The sequence below is a fragment of the Lactuca virosa genome, chromosome 7 (genome assembly GCF_052849685.1).
Source record: "Lactuca virosa cultivar CGN04683 chromosome 7, Lactuca_virosa_CGN04683_v6, whole genome shotgun sequence".
Lineage (NCBI taxonomy): Eukaryota > Viridiplantae > Streptophyta > Magnoliopsida > Asterales > Asteraceae > Lactuca > Lactuca virosa.
Window position 1 is genome coordinate 5,322,811 of NC_136432.1, and position 25,146 is coordinate 5,347,956.

The following is a 25,146-nucleotide window of genomic DNA, read 5'->3' on the forward strand; positions in this document are numbered from 1 at the left end:
GGTGCAAGAGGAAGGCTAATTCACCATTTCTTGTGTGTTTTAGCAAAAGAGAAGTAGTTTCCAACAAGAGGAGGTCAAGGGAGCTGTGGATCAAGGGTTTTCAAGTTCAGATCTACACTATTGAGGTATCAAATCGAACTTCCCTTTTGTTTTGGGTTAAGATCTATGATTTAGGGTTTTCTATAAACCTTTTTAGGCTTGAAAGGTTGAGGTTATGGTCCCTTGCTGGGTTAGACCTCAGATCTGGACCCATAGAGGTCCAGAGAACCTTTCCCATTCTGCTTTATGCTTGTTCATGGAGGATTGGAGACTAGGTTGCCATTTTTAGAGTTACTTCTCCACTTATGACTTGATGTGGGTTGCATGCACGTAAAGGTTGCACCTTTACGTGACCTTTGAGCACTTGAAGGCCATATCTATAGTTTAGAGAAGCAGATCTGACCTCAGAAGGTCATTTGAGAGTTGTTATGGGAGCAACTCGTCGAGTCCATAAGTGGACTCGACGAGTCGAGTCGGGGTTGCCCCGCGATTCGTGACAGGTGTAACCCGTCGAGTGGAAGGATGACTCGACGAGCCAAGAGAGGCTGAAAGGATTCAGAGGACCCGCATGGACTCGCCAAGTCGCCCTTGTGCACTCGACGAGTCGGGTCAAAGTTTGACAGTTGACTTTCGTTGACCTTAGGGTTCTGGTCAAGACTGATTCAAGAGAGTTCAGGGAAGGGTAGAATGGCCTTCTACCCAATCTGTAGAGATGCGATCACGAGAGAATATTGATCGGGGATGTTATTTGAATAATAGGAGGAGGCTAAGTCGGGACGTTGAGCACGAAAGTTTATCCGACTTCATTGAGGTGAGTCTTCTCACTATACTGTACCTGGAAGGGTACCTATGTGTGACCGGAAGGTCTTATATGCTATGAGATGTATGAACTGTATGTTGTTATGTGAAATGTATGTATTATGTATGTTATGTACGATAAGGACCGGAAGGTCAAGATGATATGGACCGGAAGGTCAAGATGATATGGACCGGAAGGTCAAGTGGTTACGGACCGGAAGGTCGATACGGGTAGGACCGGAAGGTCTACCGGGATTCGGGACGGAAGTCCCCTGAGACACATGGATCGGAAGATCCTACAGAGTTGTGGTCTGGAAAGGTGTATGTGTTGTATGTGGTATCTTGGGGAACTCACTAAGCATTTATGCTTACAGTTGTTATATTATGTGTTTCAGGTACTAGTGATGATCGCGGGAAGGCGCCGACATGATCCGTACACACTTATAGAGTTTATGTTATTGAGATTCCGGGACATGTTTTATTATGACACAGTGGATACATTATGTTTTGTGATTATTGTGTGGTTGAAAGTATGATTTAAAAATGAAAAAATTGTTTTGGAAATTTACGTTGTTACATAGAAGGACCAAAGGAGGTTGTTATTCTGAGACATCCAAGCAAGGATCTCCATTCTGAGGTAGTATTTCGCCCCTTCCTTCTGTTTTGTGTAGAATCCTTATATCTAGGGTTTTCTTTACCCTTTCTTGGATAGTATATGATGCATATGAGGTCCCAATGTGGAAAAAGTCTTAGATCTGGACCTTAAGAGGTCCAGAGAGTCCCAACCATTCTGCTTTATGCTGTTCCTTTGGAGATATGAGCCTAGGTTGCTATTTTAGAAGCTATTTCACCAAAAGAAGCCTTATGTGTGTTGCATGAGTGTATAGATTGGACCTTTATGTGATTATTGAGCATTGGGAAGTCAGATCTATAGGTTAGAGAAACAGATCTGACCTCATCAGGTCTTTTGAGTGTTGCCATGGAAGGAACTCGCCGAGTCCATAAGGGGACTCGACGAGTCGAGTCGGGTTGCCCCGATTCGTGTCCAGTGGTAACCCGTCGAGTGAAAGGTTAACTCGGCGAGTTGAGTGAGGCTTTATGAGGATTCAGAGGACACGCATTGTAACGCCCGTAGATCCGGGCTAGTCAATTTAGAGGCAATGATTGTCGAAAACGAATTTTTGGCAAAAGATTATTTATAATAAATAATCTTAACCAAGTTGTAGAATATTTCTCAAGGTTTCCGTACATATAAAGAACTCCGAAATCCGAGTTATAACGAAGAAGTTATGGCCCGTCGAAGTTTTACGGCAAAACCGGCACGGCACCGGGAAGCGTAAATAGTGAATTTACGATGGAGCGACTTTTAGCCTTAGTGATCTAAACAAAAGTCGTAGAAAACGTTAAACCGAGAGCGTCCATAAAAAGAACGCCCAAATCTGACTTCGTATGAGGAAATTATGATTTTTCGAAGTTTCAGCTTAGCAGTGTACAACCCGAAACTCGAATTTTAGTTCGAGCGGTTTTTGGCTTACGAGGTCTAAATGAGAGTTGAAGATCTCATTAATAGGAACTCAACGGTAAAAAGACAGACAAAAACGGAGCTCGTATGCGAAAGTTATGGACGAAGCTTAGTCTCTACTTTTCAAGCGCGGCGAATTCGATACGGTTTTGTAAATCCGAGATAGAATGAGAATTAGCCAACGAGGTCTAAATGAGAGTTGAAGATCTCATTAATAGGAACTCAACGGTAAAAAGACAGACAAAAACGGAGCTCGTATGCGAAAGTTACGGACGAAGCTTGGAGACTACTTTACTATACAATTCCTATAAATAAGAGATGAACTCTTCATAATTTCCTCACACCTTCAAACCTTTCTTTCGCTCTCTAACCTCCCTAAACCCCTCCCAAGTCTAGGGAACCTCCCTAGCACGAGAAGAAAGCCCCGGAGCGCCCGACGGCTCCGAGAAGAAAAGCTTTCGGCTCGGAAACGCTGCTCCAGCGAAGCCCGGTTTTTAATAAAAACTCGCTGTAAGTGAGCTACGCCTACGCTATTTTTAATATAACTTCTAATTAATTATAGTAACATTATTAGGACCTTAAAACAATTATTTGGGATATTATTATGAGTTATATAAGAGTGTTGTTTAACGCTTATATAATAATAATAATAATAATAATAATAGCTAGACCATTAATTAGTCGCGGTTAACGTTAGACTAAACCCTAGTGGTATTGATACTAGGTTTTGTCGAAGGAAATTGTTTTAAGAGTAACGAAGCGCTGTCTGAGTTTGGAATCATCACTTTAACAGGTGAGTGCATGGTCTCTTTCATCTTACACATAGATATGAAGTATTTTGTATAAATTACGTGCTATGTGTGCATATTATCTGAATACTTGCTGTCTATGATGGATGAATGATTTTATACATGTTTTAAATGATTTAAATATATATTTATTTTATATCTACAAATACGTTGGGATAAAACATGGGTAGATGAAATAGTTGGTGTGTGATGAAATAAAATGATGAGAGATAGGTGATGATAGGAAGGTGATGATAATTAGGTGATGGATAGGTGATGATGAATCGGTGATGTAGGATGAAAGATACTATAACCTTGTCCGACAATTTGGAGATGTAGTCATCTACTAGAGTATAGATGGCGACCACGGAATATTCTAGACAACCCGTGGAAACACCAACAAACTTATAACCTGTAGGTGATGAATTACGAGTCCAGGTGATATGGTGACTGTATATTCATGCGATGATACTCTAACCCTTACAATGAATTACGAGTCCAGGCGACGTCGTAACTACGTATTCATGCCTTAGGAACGAACATATAAGGAAATGTGAGGTAGAAAGATGAGAGGTAAATATGATATAGGAGATGACCCTTAAGATAATTCTTTAAGGAATATTAAAGAAGATAACGGGGATGGGTAATCGGGTTGATTGTTTGATGTTTAAATATAATAATTATATTATTGTGGGTTGAAAACCCTATGTACTCACCAGGTTTCCCAACCTGACCCACTCCAGCTTATTTGTATCACAGGTGTCGATACGAAGCTACTTTGCACTGAGAGATTTAAAAGAGATGTAGATCACTAGTGTAAATGAATGTAAGTTCTGTTTATGCTTATGTTTCTGTATTGACGATGACATCCCAAATGTTTTAAATGAATAAAAATACATTTCTTCAGAAATGCTTTGATAACGTATTTATCATGTTTTTCTGGGAACAAATTCCGCAACATTTTTATTAAAAGAAGTACTCTGATTTTATAAAGCATAAACAAAAATCGGTCTTTTCTGGCCGTGAAAATGGGGATGTCACACGCATGGACTCGCCGAGTCACGCGAGTGCACTCAACGAGTCTGGTCAAAATTTGACCATTGACATGGGTTAACTTCAGTTGACCTTAGGGTGTTGGTCATGCTGAATCAAGAGAGGTCATGAAGGGGTAGAATGGTCTTCTACCCATTCATTAGAGATGAGGACAAGAGGAAGTATTAATTAGAAATGTTTGCCTTATGTGTTAGGCGGGGACTCGATCGAGGTTATCAAGCCAGAAGGTTTTCTAGACATCATGTGAGGTGAGTCTTCTCACTATACTTTACCTAGAGTGGTAATTATGTTTGACCAGAAGGTCTTATGTGTTATGAGTAGAATGTGATGTATGCTGTTATATGGATTGCATGTGCTATGCATGATTTGAATAGTATGGTATGGACCGGAAGGTCATTATGATATGGGCCGGAAGGTCAACAGTGTATGGACCGGAAGTTAAAGATGATGCGGACCGGAAGGTCATTACGGGTAGAGCCGGAAGGTCTACCAGGGTTGGGACGGAAGTCCCCTGTGACACATGGACCGGAAGGTCTTGTAGAGCTATAGCCTTGAGTGGCGTTTGTGCGTATGTGGTATTTTGGGGAACTCACTAAGCATTTATGCTTACTGTTTATGTGATATGTGTTTCAGGTACCAGCAAGGATCGCGGGAAGGCGCCGACATGATCTGTACACATTGATGGAGTTTTATGTATTTGAGATCTTGGGATTTTTTTTATTTGGAGGACATGTGTTACATTGGATTTTGATAATTATTATGAATGAAATTATGTTTTAAAAATGAAAAAAATTGTGTTGGAAATTCACGTCGTTACATGAAGGTAGGTAAATGACGATTTACCAATTCCACCACGAAAAACGAAATGAAGAATTAGGTTTTAAATGAAATGAAATTCCTAGATTCTTTTGAGATTCATTGAACTTTTCAATGTCATGTTTAATCTCGATTATGCCCTTCAAGTTTGTGACTGGGATACCGAGGATCACAAACAAGGTGTGAATATCCATGCAAATTAGCTTGGTACTCTCGATGTCATTTACCACCTAATCAATGTGCCGGTTAACTACACACGCTCCATTGATCTATAATAATTTACGAGCTACCCTTTGCCACCCTTGTTAGTCCAAGTTAGTGTTCCAGTTAACCACACACACTCCACTAACGACTTGGGAAGGTGCAAAGTGCAATTTAATGGACTAGCATAATTTTCACATTTTTCCTAAAGTAACTAAGATTGAGAATTTATAAAAACATTTAGTTACTTTATAATTTTCATTATACTTATTAATGAGGAATTAATGTCATATCCTACCTCTTCGGCTAACGACCCTCCACTAGTCAAGAGTGCGGTGGGTAAGAGTGGATACCGAATGACGGTCATTTTATAGGCCGATTCCTTAAACACTCCTTATAGACCAGCTTCGTGAATGAGGCCTACTAACGGTAAGGCCGACTCATCTTATATATATATATATATATATATATATATATATATATATATATATATATATATATGTGTGTGTGTGTGTGTGTGTGTGTGTATATATATATATATATATATTAATCTTTTAATATTATAATAGTATAAGGGTTGTATTTTAAACTTTTAAAATACTAAGGGTTTTAGAATTTAATATTTCAAAATTAAACTTTTAATTAAATTTTAAATTCCAAAACTTGAGAGCAAATTTTGAAACTTTTCAAAACTTCTAGATCAAATTTTAAACAATTAAACTAATCATATATTTTTGTTATTATCTTAAAATTTGACCTAATCCATATTATTTGGTAAGGAAATCAGATTGCCATTCAAAAAATTCAATTTATGGTGATAAAAACGATTCATGGTAATTATCCCAAACCAAACAATATAAGGAAATCGAAAAATCAACTGTATGACGAGTCAACTCGTCGAGTCAGGGCTTGGACTCGTCGAGTTCATCAGACAGAGAGCAAAAACGGTTTTGTTCCAGCTTTAGACAAATCACTATTGCATCAAATATAACAGAAAAAATGACCTAGGGTTTGATACCACTGATGGGTTTTGAGCATATCTACATCCCTATGTGCACATACAACCCTATTTGCTTTGGATCTAGATTTTCTCAAGTTATACATGCAAATTAATTTTCCAAAGCAAGAAACCTATATCTACTATATAAAATCGAAATCTATACATATTACGGTTTAGAAGAATACCTTTCTTGTTAGCTAGTAGTAACAAGTAATCCTTCTTCAATTCCTTGACCTTCGAAAGCCTAGTGCCCCAAGCGTTGCACCTCTAATGGAGTCACAAACACCACAAGCAAAAAATGAGGTAGAAGGATATAAAAATCGGCTAGGGTTTCTCTTGGGAATCAAGTGGCCGATTTCTAGAGGTTGGGGTTCCTTTTATAGTTGAGGTTGCTAGGGTTTTCAGCTGGAAACTCTAATTTCCTTGCTTAGGCTCTAAGCAGTCCATGAACCCACATATGATAGGCCTTGGACGAAAACTCTATGGGGCTTGCCATAAATTTTCATCCACCCCCTTTCAATAGAGTCCATTAGCCCAAAACTGCAACTATCACTGATTTACATAATCAGTCCCCGTTCTTTTAATTGGTTCCTTTAACCACTAAATTAATTCCAAATTAATTTACGATTAAACACTTATTAAATATTATTATTATTAATTAATATATTATTCTTATAATATATTAATAAACCATTAATTAACCTATTTCTCCAAAACTCATCATGTCAAGTTGTTATGGTGAAGGCAACCCAAAATGACCATGCTACATTCAAATCAAGTACATACCAATTATAGTTATGGGCTTAGACACCTAATCCAACAGAGCCTTGGACGGTTTTAGGAGTTATAGAATTATCCTTGGAGTATAATCAGGAAGCTGGATGATTACAAATTCAAGATAATATTATTATATTGCGTTTGGGCTTATCAAGGGTTTCCTGGCTGTACTATATAAAGACTCCTAGGCCTTTGATTTTCGGAACTCATTACTTAGAAGAGCTAGGCCGAAATTATGATATCCTCCCTCATCTTTCCTCAAAATCCTTCTTGCTTGTGTTGGGTGTGAACCACTTAAAGCATAACGCTTGTGGTGCTTGCTTCCAAAATATCAACAAAATGATTATTTGTTCTTTACTTCAACAATCAATAAGGTATGTATTCTTACTAATGAATTCAAGTTTGAATAGGAAAAATTTGTAGTTTGATATTTCATAGTATGTTGCCTTTATGTGAAAGAAATAGATCCTTCTTAGGTTGCATGTGTCATAATCATTTAATTGTTAAATGTTTTTCCGCTTAGAGCATTGTTTTTGTAACCTCCATAACCCATCAATTTCGAGGGCCAGATGATCATCAAGTACATGACATTACGAAGAACTAGTTTATAAGAGATAGACAGGGTAACGTGGTCCATTGCAACGACTGATGATGATTGTGTAATTCATGAACTCAAATTTTACAGGACAAACGACAATCAAGTAAAAGTAGAACCCAACCGAGTCAATCAAAGCCAAATTTAATATTAAGAGCATGTTTTGAATTGACATCAAGTTAAATCGAGTTCAAAATTTCATCCTGCAAAATCCTAACTTAGAGATCAATCCAAATAACTCATCCTCAATTCCCCATTCTTCCAATTTTGAGAATCGAATTGGGTGAATTGGTGATTATAACAATAAAAATGAGAGATAGTAACTAGAAGTACGAGAAGCAGTTTTTGAAGAGGTTTAGGGTAAAATTTATCAGAAATCAAGTTTGAATGAATTGTGGATTGTGCACAAGAAGTATAGACCTGAAAAATACACGTACCAGGAAGCTCCCACAAATAGTGTTTGTAGAGATTAACATCGATGAAGATTGATGGAGGAGAAGCGACACTAACAAACTTTGACGGCGGGAGGAGTAAAGGCGGAGGGAGATAGTGAACGGCGAAGGGAAGTGGTGAACAGCCAGATTTGGAGAAAGTAGAAAGGCAACGGTCGGTGATAACGACTCCGTTCTGATGATACCAACGACTGTCCGGTGACTCTAACGTTGGTGTTGTGTTCTGAGTGGTGGTGCAACTCAAATGAGAGAGATAAACATTTGATTTCATATTCGTAGAGAGGGTGGGGTGGGGGTGGGGGTGGGGTTAGGGCTTTTATATATATATATATATATATATATATATAAAAGTTCGGTTCGGTTTTGCCATTTTATAAACCGAAACCGACCCAATATTTCGTTGTTTAAAAAATCAAACCCAAACTGTCAATTCTAATTTTATCGTTTTTTTTTGTCAATTTTTCGGTATACAGATTCTATTCTACTCGCCCTGAATAAAAACCTTTTATTTTCTTATACTCAAATTACAAAAAAATTGAATCAATAAATCATGAACGGTAAATAAGTATTGGGAATGTTGATGAGTTCGTGGGGTTGTTGAGGATACGTGGTTGGTGAGGTTGTTGAATGATTTCTTAATTACATTTTAGTCCCTCTACTATCTACAACTTGTACATTCCCCTCAAATAACTGATTTGCGTTTTCTATTCTAAACAATTACTCTCGATCGGTATTTTCCATTTAAAATTAACAACAATTTTTATTTCAACGACATTGATAGTGATATTTTGTTATATCATATCATCACAAATAATTTATTAAAAAACTGGCAATTTTTATTTACCCAATAATATATTGATTTAAGTTATATTTATATATCTAACAAGTTAAATAAATATAAATTTATTTTAAAACCAGGTATACGAGAAATAAACCGTCCAACTTATATTTAAAATCATATATTTTTTTAACAATTATTTATTCTAATACTATAATATTTTAACTATAATTGATATCATAAACTGAGAGATCCATTTTAATAAAAATCCTTGTAACATATGATTCAACTTATTTGGGTGATAGATGTAGGATTCTATTTTACCAAATTAAGTCACAATCGATGTGTTTGAATAGTATATTATTAGTTATTATTTAACTAATATATCATTTTATTTTATTTTTAGAATAAAATAGACAATTTTGGATAGAATTTCATACAGACGTTGCCAAATATATACAATGTTAATTATGTTACTGAATTTTTTTTTACGGACAATATCACAAATTAACACCATGATTCTAATATTAATTTTATTGGTTAAGGAATATATTTCTAACATACCTGATAGGCCACACATCATTTGATTGTTGCTACTTACCTTATTATGGAATTCGATGATAATTAAATTAAGATGATGAATATGATATGATGTATATAATAATTGATAAACCTGCCAAGATAATGACCATGAAAACTACTATCTCTTAAGACGATTGGATGTACAATTCCATATTAAGTACTATAACATTTATAAGTTGGGACATATATATATATTTTGATTAAATTAAGATGTAGTTGCGTTTTTTGAATTTATTCATGAAAAATAGTTTTGTTGAGAGAAATCTTTATATGTTTTTCAAATCAGATTTTCATCCTTAAAAAGTTAAAATTGAGATTCAATATCGAACATGTCAAAACTCAAACCCCGTAAATCTAATCATTAATAGGGTTGTGCATCTAAGTAAAGTTGGATTGAAGAAAGAAAATGATAAATAAACATCTAAGTTTTATCGTGGTTCATACCAAACCATAGGCTTATAAAATACTTAAAGGAAAAACAAAGTTTCAAAACCGTTCAGAAAAACCCAAATTATGTTTTGTATGTTTAAAAAAACCCAACGAGCTTAACTTTTTGTATAAAAGACCCAACGATCTTATGCTTTTGTTCAATTCTCATTGAAGGCAACCAGATTCATTAGGTATACAATTAGTTGGCAAATGACATGACATTATATTTAATGACATGAAATAAACACATTACATTATATTTAATGACATGAAATAAACAGATTAGAATTGCCCTTGAGATATCGATTTAAGGCTCGGAGAATAGAAAAATGAATGACGTCTGTGTTCGATGTCTTGTAATGACTACTTCTTATTCTTCATCTCAATCTTGATTTCCAACTCAATATCTACAAAGAAGATATTTGATGATGCAAGCCCTTGTGGATGTGGACGCCCTTATTGGATTTAAACATCTAGAATGGAGGATCATCCAGAGAAAAAGTTTAAGGCTTGCTCGAACACATGAATAAGTGTAACTGAAAGCTTTATCATGTCTATCTTCTATCTATTTGTTTGGTTCCTTCAAAAACAATAACTTATTAATATAATCAACCAAATAGATAGAAGATGGATATCTTCTATCTATTTGTTTGGTTCCTTCAAAAACAATAACTTATTAATATAATCAACCAAATAGATAGAAGATGGACATGCTAAAACTTTCAATTACACTTACCTATCTGTTCGAGCAAGCCATTAACTTTTTCTCTTGATGATCCTCTATTCTAGAAGTCCAAATCCGAGAAGGGCGTCCACATCTACAAGAGTTTGCATCATTAAATATATTTTTTGTAGATCTTGAGTTGTACATCAATGATTGGAAGAAAAAAAAATATCCATTACAAGAGATCTAAAATAGACGTCGTTCGTTTTTATCTTCTCCAAGCCTTAAATCGACATATAAATGACAATTTTAATCTGTTTATTTCATGTCATTAAATATAATGTCATGTCATTTGCCAACTAATTATATACCTACTAAATTTTGTTGCCTCTAATGAGAATTGACAAAAAGCGTAAGTTCGTTGGGTTTTTTTAACATACAAAACATGATTGAGGTTTTCTGAACGGTTTCGAAACTTCGTTGGTCTTACAAGTCATTTTCCCAATATTTAATTTTACGTTATAAACCATGTCATTCGTTGATTTTCATTAGCCGGTAAGCAAAAGTGTATGATAGTTTATGTTTTTTAGACAAATGATTAAGTTCGTTGAGTTTTATTGAATAGACAAAACATAATTGGGGTTTACTGAACGATTTGGAAACATCGTTGGGCTTATAAGTCATTTTCTCATACTTAAATTTGTTTTAATTTGCAAAAATAAAAATTTAAAATAACGTGCAACAAACTTTTTAGAGCTTTTAGGAATTAGGAGCTTGGATTTTATTTAAAAAGCTTAAATTAAATAAAGAACTTTACTAATTATAACAAAATTATTGTTTTTAAGACGTATTATGTTGATTGTTACAAAATGCATTTCACCTTTATATTATTAGTTTGTCATTAAACAAAACTTTTGTTTTATTATTTATTTTAGATGTTCTTTCATCTAGGGTTGTGTTTCGGGCCGGAACCGACCCGAGCCTGAATAACCCGAAACCCGAATTGGATGAAAAATGGGAAACTGAAACCCGGACCGATTATACTAATACGGACCGGTTCGGTTCGGGTAATATGGGTTTCGGTTCGGTTATTAACCCGGATAGGACCGAAATAACTCAAATAAACATTTACATTATGTTTTTGAACCAAATAACCCAAATAAATCGAAATGACCCGAATAACCTAAATAAGGAAATTCTATATCTAGTTCAAGAAAAAAAATATTAATTTAATATTTTTTTTCTTGAACTAAATATAGAATTTCCTTATTTGTGTTATTTGGGTCAATTCGGTTTATTTGGGTTATTCGGGTCATTTCGGTTTATTTGGGTTATTCGGTTCAAGTGACTATTCACTTTCCGGGTCGGTCTTTTTGGCCCGATTAAACCTTTATTCAGGTAACCTGGACCGAATAATCCGAAACCCGAATTAGAAAAAAATAGATACCCGAGAACCGACCCAAATAACTTATTCGGTCATAATTCGGGTCGGTCCGGTCCGGGTTTCGGTTTCGGTTCGGGTATTCGGTCCAAACGCACATCCCTACTTTCGTCTAATACTTCTACACAAATACAAAATACTTCTACACAAATACAAAACTACTACTTTGAAGTTCCAACAACAAACATCAACTTTTTTATTTTATAAGAAAAAAACGAAACAAATAATAAGTCGATTTTGACTTTAAATATCCAACAAAGCTTAGGGGCGAATTTGATATACTATTGAAAAAAAGGGGGCTAAATGTATTATCCTTGCATTATAAAACAATCCAGGGATCTACCAATCTTGGTGTGCCATCCTTCAGTGAGTTGTGAAATAGATCAGAGGACAAGATCTGAGATAACACACTACTGAATCTTTAGATCTCCCGATTTTTCTGTAATTAAAGCAGAAAATGAAGGTAATTGAGAAGATTTTGGAGTCTACGGCGGCTGGAGATGCCGGAAAGGTGGTTTTTTCCTTCGAATTCTTCCCTCCGAAGACAGAAGAAGGTGTTGAAAATCTGTTCGAAAGGATGGAGCGAATGGTGGCTCACAATCCTACATTTTGCGACATCACATGGGGCGCCGGTGGCTCCACGGCAGAGCTGACTTTGGAAATAGCGAGGAGGATGCAGAATATGGTTTGTGTGGAGACTATGATGCATTTGACTTGTACTAATATGCCGGTGGAGAAGATAGATCACGCTCTAGAGACTATTAAGAAAGATGGAATCCAGAATGTGCTGGCTCTTCGAGGTGATCCACCACGCGGTCAGGATAAGTTCGTTCAGATCCAGGGCGGGTTCGCTTGTGCTCTCGACCTGGTACGTATCACGATTTTGCTTTCGGTAGTGGTTTGATTATTTAATTGGATTTAATTTTACGAATTTGATGTCTAATCAATAATTGCGTTAGCGACATTTCCACACGAACTAGTAACTACCGACATTAGTTAATTAGATTTGAAGTCGTGAAATTGAAGTCTAACTGATCATTAAGTTGCAAGCTTTCTACGCTAGCTACCGACACAAGTTAGATGATCTAGATCCTAGGACCACATTAGAATGTGTATTGAGCTTTAGAGTTTAATTACCACATGTTATCTCATCGGGATTCTGAATCACTTGCTTGCAATTTGCTAATTTCTTATTAAATTGAGTGTTTTTGAAGTCTAATTTCGGGATCTGTTATTGCTATAGAGTAGTTTTGTTCATTTTAGCCCAATTTCCAATAATTAGTTTCATAAAATAGATACTCTGGAAGAATGTTAGCTTTTGAGAACTTTGAAGTCCATAATAGCTTCTCTAAAATGATTTAGATTACGAAGGACTTTACAAGATATTACTGTTTTCACAGTATTTTGATTACTTAATTAGATTCAAATTTGTGAATTTGCAGTCTAATTGATCATTGAGTTACCAACATTTCTTAACTAGCTGCCAAGTTCCATCACAAGTTAGATGATCTACATGCTAGGATCATATTTGATTTATGTTATTCAGCATTATATTTTTAACTGGCAACATGCTATTTGAATGAGATTTTCAATTGCTTGCTTGTAGTTAACTAATTACTTGTTGAATTTCGCTCATTTCCTAGTAATTCGTTTGATACACAAATTCCTTTTGAACATTGTTTAAATAGATGAACTTTAGGTCGAGGTATGTCGAGTCCATTTAGCTTGTTTAAGATTATTTAGATAATGAAGAAGTTTACATCATGGTGCATCAAGAATCTAAAAAAATTGCACCCATTTTCAAGTGAACTAATTAAGCAGTAAGAGAATTATTGTAGTCATTTCACATGGAATTAATAGCTTTGGTTTTTTATATTAATTTTGTGCCTTTTTTTCTTTTGTAGGTGGAGCATATCCGCAAGTCATATGATGACTACTTTGGCATAGCTGTTGCTGGTTATCCAGGTTTCCATCTGGCTTCCGTTTGTCTTTATATCTAGAGTCTATCGAGTTCCATGAGCATGATATTTTTAGTATTATTTGTAAATGTTATTCTACTTAATATCTCAGTGTATTTTGGGGCAAACGCTTTATAATCACCCTTTTCTTAACATTTCTAAAAATTTACTTCTCAGAGGCACATCCTGAAGTCATTGAAGGCAATGGCTTGGCTACACCCGAAGCATACCAAAAGGATCTTGCTTATCTCAAGAGAAAGGTACAATCTATTTTCACAATTTGTGTCCCAAAATACAACCTACTTTCAAAATTTAGGTGCTTTGAGGTAGTATTTGTTATGTTGACTTCTAACTTACAAATGGGATTTTATGTTGCAGGTTGATGCTGGAGCAGATGTGATTGTGACTCAACTTTTCTATGATGTTGATAATTTTCTAAAATTCGTGAATGATTGTCGCCAAATTGGAATAACTTGTCCCATTGTTCCCGGTATTATGCCCATTAACAACTATAATGGTTTCATTAGGATGACTGGTTTCTGCAAAACTAAGGTATGCTGGCCTCCAAACTTGGTGTTCTGATCTAATAATTTATGATTCACCTTACTGTAAGGGTATATCTTTAACATGGCTACATGAAGTATGAAGTGGGCGTGATATAATTTTTATAACTACTGCAGATTCCATCTGAAATTACTGCTGCTTTGGAGCCTATCAAGGACAATGAGGAAGCTGTTAGAAACTATGGAGTCCACCTTGGAACTGAAATGTGTAAGAAAATCATGGCTAGTGGAATCAAGACTTTGCATCTTTATACACTCAACAATGAGAAATCTGCATTGGCAATATTGACAGTAAGTACAACTCCTCAATATTGTTTTTGTTTTCACTTGAAATATTACATACAGGTTGTAGTTAAATTTTGTTGGGACAGAAAGTTTGAATTTATGTCCCATTGACATCAGTCCTAGTCCCAGTGTAGTCAAACATAGTACAACCTGTTAGGGAGGAGGGAGTCGTTCCCTCCCAACCCATTGAACCCACTGCAACATCACTTTTTTTCTTTTATTTTTCTTCATCTTTCTGAACCCACAACACAAGGAAATCCTATCTTTTTGAACCCACTCAACCCATTCAATTAAAAAAAATACAAAGCAACTAAGGTACAAGTTTTAAAACACATGGTACAAGAGAAAATAAGAAAGAGAAAGTAGAGAGAGATGATGAAGTGAGTTAGTGAAACCAATCAACCCACTCGTTGAAGCGGGAGTGGTACCGCCGATAACTCTATTGCTAATTAAGATTTTACATTTGATTGTTTTGTATTTTTTTTAATTGAGTGGGTTGAGTGGATTCAAAAAGATATGATTTCCGTGTGTTGTGGGTTCGGAAAGATGAATAAAAACAAAAGAGAAAAAGTGATGTGGCAGTGGGTTGGGAGGGAATGACTCCCTCCTCCCTTATGTCATGTCATTTGCATTATAAAATGTAAACTTACATTATATCTATCTACCATACAGAGTCTTGGATTGGTTGACGAGGCCAAAATTACAAGACCACTTCCATGGAGGAGACCTACTAACCTTTTCCGTCTTAAAGAAGATGTTAGGCCAATATTCTGGTATGCAACATGAACATGAACATGAATTTTTAAGTTGATTTGTTAACAAATTACTTCATTTTAAAATTACTCATTATGAATTTTGATAGGGCCAATCGTCCAAAGAGCTACATATCAAGGACTGGTGGTTGGGAGCAATATCCACATGGGCGTTGGGCGGATTCTTCTAATGCATCATACGGAGCATTAACCGATCATCAGGTATGCCTACAATTGCAACATTTCATTTTCTGGAAATATTAATCTACTTATTTGCCCACCCATTATCACGAAAATTCTTGTATTTGTTTCCAATGACGACATCATACTCGTCTTTCGGTTGCAAATTAACAATCAACACAACAGCTGATATTGGACAAAGTTGAATGCAAAAAGATATAGAGCTAAATGCAAGAAAGTGCAATGAACTATTGCATCCTACTTTCATTTATTTCTATTACATCATCGTACTTTCTATTTCTTTTGATAAATCTACTACCCAATCATAGCACAGCAAAAATTGATTCGTATTTTGATGAAATTGATATAGCTATAGCGGGTTGATTTTTCAAAGTACAGTTTTGTAATAGGAAGAGATGAAAGTCTGATATACTATAATAATAATTTAAAAAAAAAAAAAAATGAAAGCACGTTGCTATATTTATTGTATTTAAGCGAAAGGTATATGCCACTCTTTTCTTTTCTCATATGTTGTGAATATTACAAGCAGTTCATGCGGCCGCGTGCACGTGACAAGAAAATTCAAGCAGAATGGGTGGTCCCTTTGACCAAGTTTGATGATATTTCCGAGGTATGCGTATTATGGTATTTCTAATTTAATCACTATACTATACATATATGTAATGTAAAAATGCGTTGGGCGGCTAATTGAATGAATGATTTTACATTTTATATCAGAAATTCATGAAGTACTGCCTTGGGCAACTAAAAACCAGCCCTTGGTCGGACCTCGATGCACTTCAGCCAGAGACAAAAATTATCAATGAAGAACTCGCTTCCATTAACCTCAAGGGTTTCCTCACCATCAACAGCCAACCTGCTGTTAATGGAGCCAAATCTGACTCCCCATCTGTTGGTAAGATAAGCTTTTACTTTGATGCAAGAAATAGCTATAATACACAGTTTTTGCATATATATATATATATATATATATATATATATATATATATATATATATATATATATATATATATATAATAAAGTTGCTGACTGAGATGAGTTGTTATTTGGGTTTGAAGGATGGGGCCCAGCGGGTGGGTACGTATACCAGAAAGCCTACGTGGAGTTTTTCTGCTCTGGTGAAAAGTTAAATGCTCTTGTGGAGAAAAGCAAGGCAATTCCTTCACTCACATACTTGGCGGTGAACAAGGAAGGAACCCTGGTTTCAAATGTTGGGAAAAACGATGTGAATGCAGTCACATGGGGTGCCTTCCCAGGAAAGGAGATCATTCAACCAACTGTTGTGGACCCCGCTAGTTTCTTGATATGGAAGGATGAAGCTTTTGAGATCTGGTCAAGAGGATGGGCTCAATTGTATCCCCAGGAAGATAACTCTTCAAGATCGCTTCTCCAAGAGGTTCCTTTTCTTATCTCTCATCTCTTTTCTTGCCATTTTTTATTTTTATTTTTCTTGTTTTCGTTATTTCATTGATTATGGTTTACTTATACATACAGGTACAAAACACTTACTACTTGGTGAGCTTGGTTGATAATGATTACATAAACACCAATTTATTCACCGTTTTCAAGGGATTCTAGAAACACATCCACCGCCTCTTCTTTCTATAGAGAAAATTGATTGTCTTATGCTCTTACTTATACTTTCTTCTTTATATTTTGATTTCGACGTCTTCTCTCATCTGTCTTTCTTGTTTTGTAATCTAATGTTCCTACATTTGTTGTGCAAACTACATACACCCATAAGCAACATATTTTAATTATTCCATTACCAAGAAACAAGACCAAACCAGCTTCTTTTTACCTAGTATGTGTACAAGTATTAAATGCAGAATATACGTACCATCATGTCATTGCTTATAAAAGTAATTTCTATTGTGCTATTATTGGATTTTTGTGTTATAGAATTCACCATTTCTAATGGAGAATGTCATCTGCTTTTTGTATTGCATTGTTAACAAAATCTTAGATTTTGGGTTTCAAATATCAATCAATTGGAAAATTCAAGGATCATATATGAAAAACACTGTGATTTTGACCCAAGGGTATTATGAAATCCGATTTGGGATAATCCAATAACAAGCTGAATTGAAATACATACCTATTACAAATTATGAAACACATAAATGCCTTGCAATTGAATGTGTTTTCCAAAGACAAAGTGTAGAGAGAAGTAGTTATCGTTCTCAATCTTTTGCAACGTTTTAATCTTCTATATACATATATAGAAGACAACCGTTTTAAGGTGAAACAACTCCCTTTTAATGGACCCAAAGTTTGGGTCATTTGCCGGGAAAAATACGGTTTGCCCCTAGACACGCCAAGGGTGTTGTCCCCGAACCTTGTGTTCCCGAGTCCTCTTAAGTTATTTGAATGTGCATTTTGTACCTTCTGTCTCGATATATAACCAAAAAGATACTTGACAACTCTTATCTAACACTTTGACCTGCTATAGCACCGCAAAGGGACGGGCACACCATTAAGTAGGTAGGGGGCTAGTCCATCAATGAAATAATGTCGACCAATTATGTCTATAAAAAATGGTCTAATATATTATAATTATATAATAACTAAGTCAACAATATATCTATATTATTGTATGTGATTTTTGAAATTGTTTTTTTACTTATTTGAATTTTGATATGTAATATCTTTAACTTTTGATCGTGATTAATTGTTTATATTGCCAATTCTAGGCTTGGTGGTTTATGTGGATATTTAAACATTAAGCTAAATCTTTATGTTATTTTATTAAAATTTCAAAGTGTTTGAACTTCAACTTAAAGACTGAGTGAAAAAGTAGAAATTTTTGCTGGACCGGTCATTTTCACTCAAAACGATGAATTAACTAATTTCTAGTGTCCCTGACGAATGTGTCTTCTGGATCTGTCACTGACACTATTGCATGTTTTAATTTGATATGTTATACTCAGTATTGTAAAAGTCGTTAGATGGTATATTAAGTCGGTCGACTAGCGACTAATCGGGACACTAAGATATAAATCCCTTCAATTTAAAAAAAAAAAAATGACTAATAAATACGATTAGTATCAAAACAAAATAAGTTAATATAACTAATAAAACACTAACACTTTTTCAAATAGTTTTTATTGAGATATAAATTCTCCAAGTTAAAAAATCATCGGTTTGGACAACTTCACTAATAGTCTACATAGAGATTAATCGATATGCACTGTCTAGTTGGTCGCTTACCGCCTAGACAGGATTAATCAGAGACTAGCTAGTCGTGATTTTTATAAAACTGAATATAATAAGTTAAAAGTATGTCAAAGTTGAATGATTTTAGTGGAATAGAAAATGTCAAAATGGTGGCTTTAACCATTCAACTTTTAAGATCGTTTAACAAGTTTATGCCTATGTCATCTTTATTGTCCGTGTTCAATTTCTTAGCTTTGATTGTTATACCTTTATGTCGCTGTTATTCATAATATTAAAAGAATTGTCGAACAAATTCATTCTATCGAGTGTTGTAGCTCAAATATTTAGCCACCTTGCCTTGGCCTACACCTCGATCGGTAATCTTCTATTCTATTTTTTTAGTCTCATCTTTCATCTATTTTTTTAGTCTGATATGCTCCTGTTACAAGAATATATTAATGATATTCTTGTAATATCAAAATCTTAGCCGCTAATAAGATATCTTTCCACTACATTATGAATTTTAAATCATGTTCTTGTAGATTCAAAAACATTAAACTATTCAAACAAAATTTTATTTGAATTGGAGACCGATACATGCTGACAAAGAATTATTAGAAAAGTTTATCCGTTCAAACGGGCCATATTATGATATGAAGAAGATACAACAATGCTTACTATCGATAAAAAAAACATAAGAAAAAGGGATCCCAGAATAATCAAATCATGTGGATACAAATGAATTCAATATATAGATACAAGTATCGTACGTGATTAACCAAAAGCGAAAAAACTACACATACATGATCGAATCCACCAAATATGCACGACACGACACGACACGTTAATAATAAACGGAATTACCAATCGGAGCATCTAGAATCATGATTCAGACGGGGAGATTCTCGACGGAGGCAGGAGCATTTTTATCGGAGACTGTCGATTGAAGATGAGCCATCATAATAGCCTGCTCTTTGGCTTCTTCTTCCTCCAGTTCATCCTCGTCGTCGGAATCGGCGGTGGTTAGGTTAACGCAAGAGCAACTTTCCAGAGATGCGAAAAACGCCGATGCCACATTGTTACCCACCCTACTCGCCAATCCGGGCTTTTCGTTCGAATCGCTGCTCGAATTCGAATTCGAATTCTCCTCCATCTTCTTACAATCAATATCTCCGATCTTATTCAATTGGAGTTAATCGATTGATTCGATACGATTCCAAATTTTCCCAAATATTAATTTTATTACTTGTGTTTGTATAAATATCTCAAATTTTATGTTTCTTAGGGATTTTCTAATATATGTTCTATATAAAAAAGTTATTAATTGAAATAGTATTTATAATAAACATTAATTATGGATAATATTATCATAGTTAATTATAAAATACATTAATTATAAAAAATATTATTTATAATTAATATTTATCATATGATAATATTCTTTATAATTAATATTTCAATTAATGTTTTTTTATATGTATCTTTAGGGCACATATTAAAAAATCTCAATATTTTATTTATATTTGTAAAGTACTAGCTAAATGATCATGAAACGTAAAGATGCAACTTTGTGTGTGATCAACCGATTATATCTTCTAGATTCTTAAAATTCTATAATTTCCCGTTACATTTTTTTATTTGCATATTCTTGGTAATGTTTTCATTTACTTTTGAATATTCATATTATATGCATATCGTTTTATCTTATTTAGTTAATCTATTAAGTTATATAATAATACTAAATTTTATTTTAAACAAATTATAATGATCTCATTTATAACTTCAAAATTTGGAAAACAAAAAAGAACTCAAATAGTTGTGATAATGACAATATTTACCTTTGATAACTAATTTCAATGAATAGCTTGAAAGATTTGATTTTTTTAACATTGTTCTACGTACGTACAAAAGAATAATACTATCATTATATACAAAGAAGGCTTGAAAATTTATGATTTATGAATTTTTTTTGTTATTTTTTAACAATAGTTATTTATTACTTAAAGTATCTACTAATTCATTATGTAACTTTGTATATCATGGACCTTTTTTGTTAATTATTTTCCAAGGATCATTCCTGTAATTGCGTATATTGCGAGTCATGTTTCTGTATTCTTATTCAAATATCAACTCGTCTATTAGGGATCATTTTCACACACGGACGATTCATTTTTCATAGGGCCATTTACAACCTTGGCACTATTCTAATCAGTTTACTACATTTTCTTGCTCTAATTTCTTAATGAAATTGAGTAATTAAAAAAACATGTAATTTCCATGAACTTATTTTATTGATTTTGTCTATGTGGTGTGGATTAGCATAGGACACCTTAAGAACCGGAGGTGGGATAATTGGTCGACAAAATAAGTGGCAGACCCAAAAAAATATATATATCAGGATAACCTGTTAGAAAATTATACTTGAAAATATCTCAAAAAATATATGTTGTGTCAAAAAAATTTGATCATTAGTCTCACTAAGGTCCACAAATGGACAAAAGGTGTCACCCAAAGAATCATACAGTTAATCAACTATTTACATTACTTGTGTATTGAAGACAAATTATTCAATAAACAGTTTCTATAAAGATACTAAAATTATTTTGCATAATTTTACGATTTGTTTCATTGTGTGAAAACAAAGCTAAAACATAAATGACATAATGTGTGCTTATCGGCTTCAGTTATTATTTTACGATTTTTTTTATTGTGTGAAACTAAAGCTAAAACATGAATGATATAATGGGTGCTTATCAGCTTCAGTTGTTACGGATACCTAAATTCATAGCATACATCACTAATATAGTGTTAAAGATATTAAATAGTTTTGTCATATAAGTTCAATAATAATATAATTTGCCTTTTTTACTGATATGATATGGGCAGATAAGTTCAATAATAATGTATTTTTCCCTTTTTTACTGATATGGGCAATACATTTTAGATTTTACCCATAATACCCACATGTTTTATGAAATTCTACATGTTACACACGGATTATAAACCATTTCCAAGACATTTTAACATAGTAATGGTAAAAATATAGAGTTGGTATAAATTCATAAAAGAACAATTCATATGCATATGCAACTAATCTGAACGAGTCCACTACTCTCAAATAAGTCTCTCACTTTTTAAGTACTCATGAAAACATTAACTCTTCATTTTCAAACATAAATATCTAATGACCCCTTATATGAAATAAACTCTAACCTCTAAATGTACTTACTAAAAATCAACTTAACTCATTTATTACTTAATAATTTAAGTGACTTTGTAACGTCCTAAAATTTAAGACTAAAAATTTCGATTTTTAAATTGATAAAACCATTATCAAAAACAACATCATCAAAACCATATTGAATCAAAGTGTATTAATAACATCCAAATACATCAGAGTAATATAAAATGCGGAGCGATGTGGTGTGTGCACTGCAATCAACCTGAGCTCTTCCCCTTCGAACCAGAAGTACCTGAAACATACTAAAAACCTTAAGCACAAAGCTTAGTGAGTTCCCCAAAATACCACATACCATACATATCAAACATATAATGGGCCCCGCCCGTCATCGAGCCCCACTCGGAACAGATCTGTCAGTCATCAGGCCCCGCCCGATATACATACAAACATATAAACACATGCGTAAAAATCACAAAGATAAATAGCATACAATGAAATCATCAGGCCACACCAGGTAAACATATAAACACATAACATATGCAAGAGTCACGCAGACAACTAGCATCCTACACATAATAAACCATGGGCCAACATTGGTGCCTTCGACCCACTAACTATAATGAGGAAACTCACCTCGTTAACAAAATCCACAGCTAACAGCTCACACAGCCAACGAACGGGTGTCATACACCTCTTAACATACCATACAAGGTAAACCCTTAGTCCACCTTCTAAAACTAGCAATTTGACCGAAAGTCAACTCCACCAAAAGTCGACCTCAAAGTCAACGGTCAAAGTCAAAGTCAACGTTCCCATCAGTTGATACTCACGTCGTGACCAGTCCTTGGTCACGTCGTGAGAACACACTCGGCCAGATTCCAACTCAACTCGCTTCAACTCAATCAACTTGGTCCCGGATGGCCCACTCCGCAGACCTTACGACGTGAACCTTCCTTGGTCACGTCGTGAGCTCAGTCAGTCGAAACAATCGCGTAAAAACCATTCTCACGCCGTGACACTCCTTGTGTCACGTCGTGAGCCACGTTTGATGCTAAATCCTAATGTCTTGAGTCCTTAATCCATTAAGTCAACCATTCTAACTTTCCAGGGGGCTTTCATATACCAAAAGCAACATAAAAATCTTTGCTTTATGGACATGCATGTCCAACGCATGTCTTGAACTTGATTAGGTTAAAATGGTGAAAATGAGATCCAAATCTCATGCGTGGGACCAAAACTCAACCAAACTCTAGATCTAGCACACCAAACCTTAAAGGGACTTCATGGATCCCTAAAGTTGCCAACTTTATGGAATCCAACCACTCAAACCACCTCCAACATGAAGAAAATGGCATAAAAGTCTAGATATAGAATAATAACACATAAAGGTTGGAACTTGAGGACTTACCATGGTCCAAGGTATGATCTTTAAGGTGGGGAGGGAAATTGCTTGCTGGATTTAAGCACCAAGAACATCTTCTTCTTCTTCAAAGCACCAAAATCTTCATAAATGGATGGAAGAGGAAATGGGAGGCTCAAAATGGTGAAAGGGAGGCTAGGGTTTCTCTCAAGATGATATATATATATATATATATATGATGGAGGCTCATAAAATGACCTAAAAACACGGAACCAACCCTTATATATATATTGAAAACCCTAAAACTCATGGGCTTGGGCTGCACAGTTCTCATGTCGTGAGCTCCTAATGCTCACGTCGTGAGCACAGTTTAACTCAGCATTTTCGTTTATGTAACACTTGGATTTAGGTATTGACATACGATCATATATAGTCAGGGATCAGATAGACAGTCGAAAAGATGGTCCGCCCGAGTACGAACAATCAGACAAGAACATCACAAACAGACATGAGACCAAGAGTTCTCAGGATATCCAACTTAAACTACAAAAACCTCAAGCTATCACTACTCGGTAACCTTGTCGCTTACCCTGCTCCATTGGCAACTAGCCTTACCTAGTTACCCAGTTATATGATACATATCAAACAAATCCTTCGTTGCTAAAGCCTATATGATCCATGTAACTGGCCTTCCCAGTTAACCTGACCAAACAATCTCTTAACCGTACCGCTTGATCAACCGGTCACAATCTCACCGACCTATCTTTACCGACCAAAAGGACTCTGGTGAACCCTCAAGATATACACCAAACATGTCTCCCGACCATAGGTCCGAAACCCAAGGTGACTCGTACTTCAGACTAATCCCAAATGATTATCCCCCACTTGGATTCGACTAAACGATGCCAACCTAATAAGCGTTCAAATTTCCAAGCCATCCCACGACCTCACTATTCAAAACCATCACCAATTCAAGTTTGCAGAACTAAGATTCCATGACCAAACAATCAAGGGTAAGCGTACCCAAAAGCCAAAATATTCAACTCACCAAAACTTGATGAGAGGTTAACGTATCAATTGCACTTTCAACTGATACAGTTCTAATCCTTCGAAGAACCTCAACCTTTGAAGGTGAACGAAATAACTAATGGTCGAGGAAGCATCTACAACTAATCCAATGATCCAACATACAACTGAAAAAAACCCATGCGAAACTACACATATGAAACGCTGAAGTTGATTGACAGATCAACAACTGCTTGTCCTTGACTACTTTTGATTAAACAAATCAAAAGGCCATGTTTCTTTTATTTTTTCTTATAAATATATAAAAGAAGACAAAAGTTTATAAATTTTATAACCTTCTTTTATAAAATATAAACTTTGGCTTTTGGCTAAAAGATAAAAGTCTTTCTAGTCCAAAATAATATACATGACTTAATAAATCATACCATATGATATATTATGTTACTTGCTAATGAAAAATTATTATTTCCAAGAAATAAATAATTTTCAATTAATTATAAGAGTTTATTGAATATTTATTAAAACCAATTTCTAATAAATAATCAATTCTATTAAGTTGTTGTTAGTGTAACTCATTAGTATCATATGTTAATAAACAATATCCTATAATTCTTGAACAAACAAAATATTTTAGACACTGCGCAAGGAAAAATTTGTGTAGAGGGTTTCAAAATGGAATCATTATGAAGATAATGGTAGAAGTAGAAAATCATAGTAGAATCTAGATAA

General features: G+C 34.7%; 1 protein-coding gene across 1 annotated transcript; it reads left to right on the forward strand.

Annotated features, from left to right (window-relative positions):
- Positions 1-12,274: 12,274 nt before the first annotated feature.
- LOC145123845 (methylenetetrahydrofolate reductase (NADH) 1-like) lies at positions 12,275-17,574 on the forward strand. The gene is made up of 11 exons (XM_079059052.1): positions 12,275-12,803; positions 13,840-13,900; positions 14,071-14,153; positions 14,272-14,445; positions 14,574-14,747; positions 15,414-15,514; positions 15,604-15,715; positions 16,224-16,304; positions 16,412-16,589; positions 16,753-17,090; positions 17,189-17,574. Exons 1-11 carry the CDS (start codon positions 12,393-12,395, stop codon positions 17,270-17,272), a joined length of 1,797 nt encoding a protein of 598 aa, XP_078915178.1. The 5' UTR covers positions 12,275-12,392; the 3' UTR covers positions 17,273-17,574.
- Positions 17,575-25,146: the final 7,572 nt, after the last annotated feature.

Coding starts and splice junctions, on each gene's coding strand:
- LOC145123845 (XM_079059052.1), top strand. CDS start 12,393: ATGAAGGTAATTGAGAAGATTTTGGAGTCTACGGCGGCTGGAGATGCC. Junction 14,154..14,271: donor TTGCTTATCTCAAGAGAAAG/GTACAATCTATT, acceptor TTTATGTTGCAG/GTTGATGCTGGAGCAGATGT. Junction 15,515..15,603: donor GATGTTAGGCCAATATTCTG/GTATGCAACATG, acceptor GAATTTTGATAG/GGCCAATCGTCCAAAGAGCT.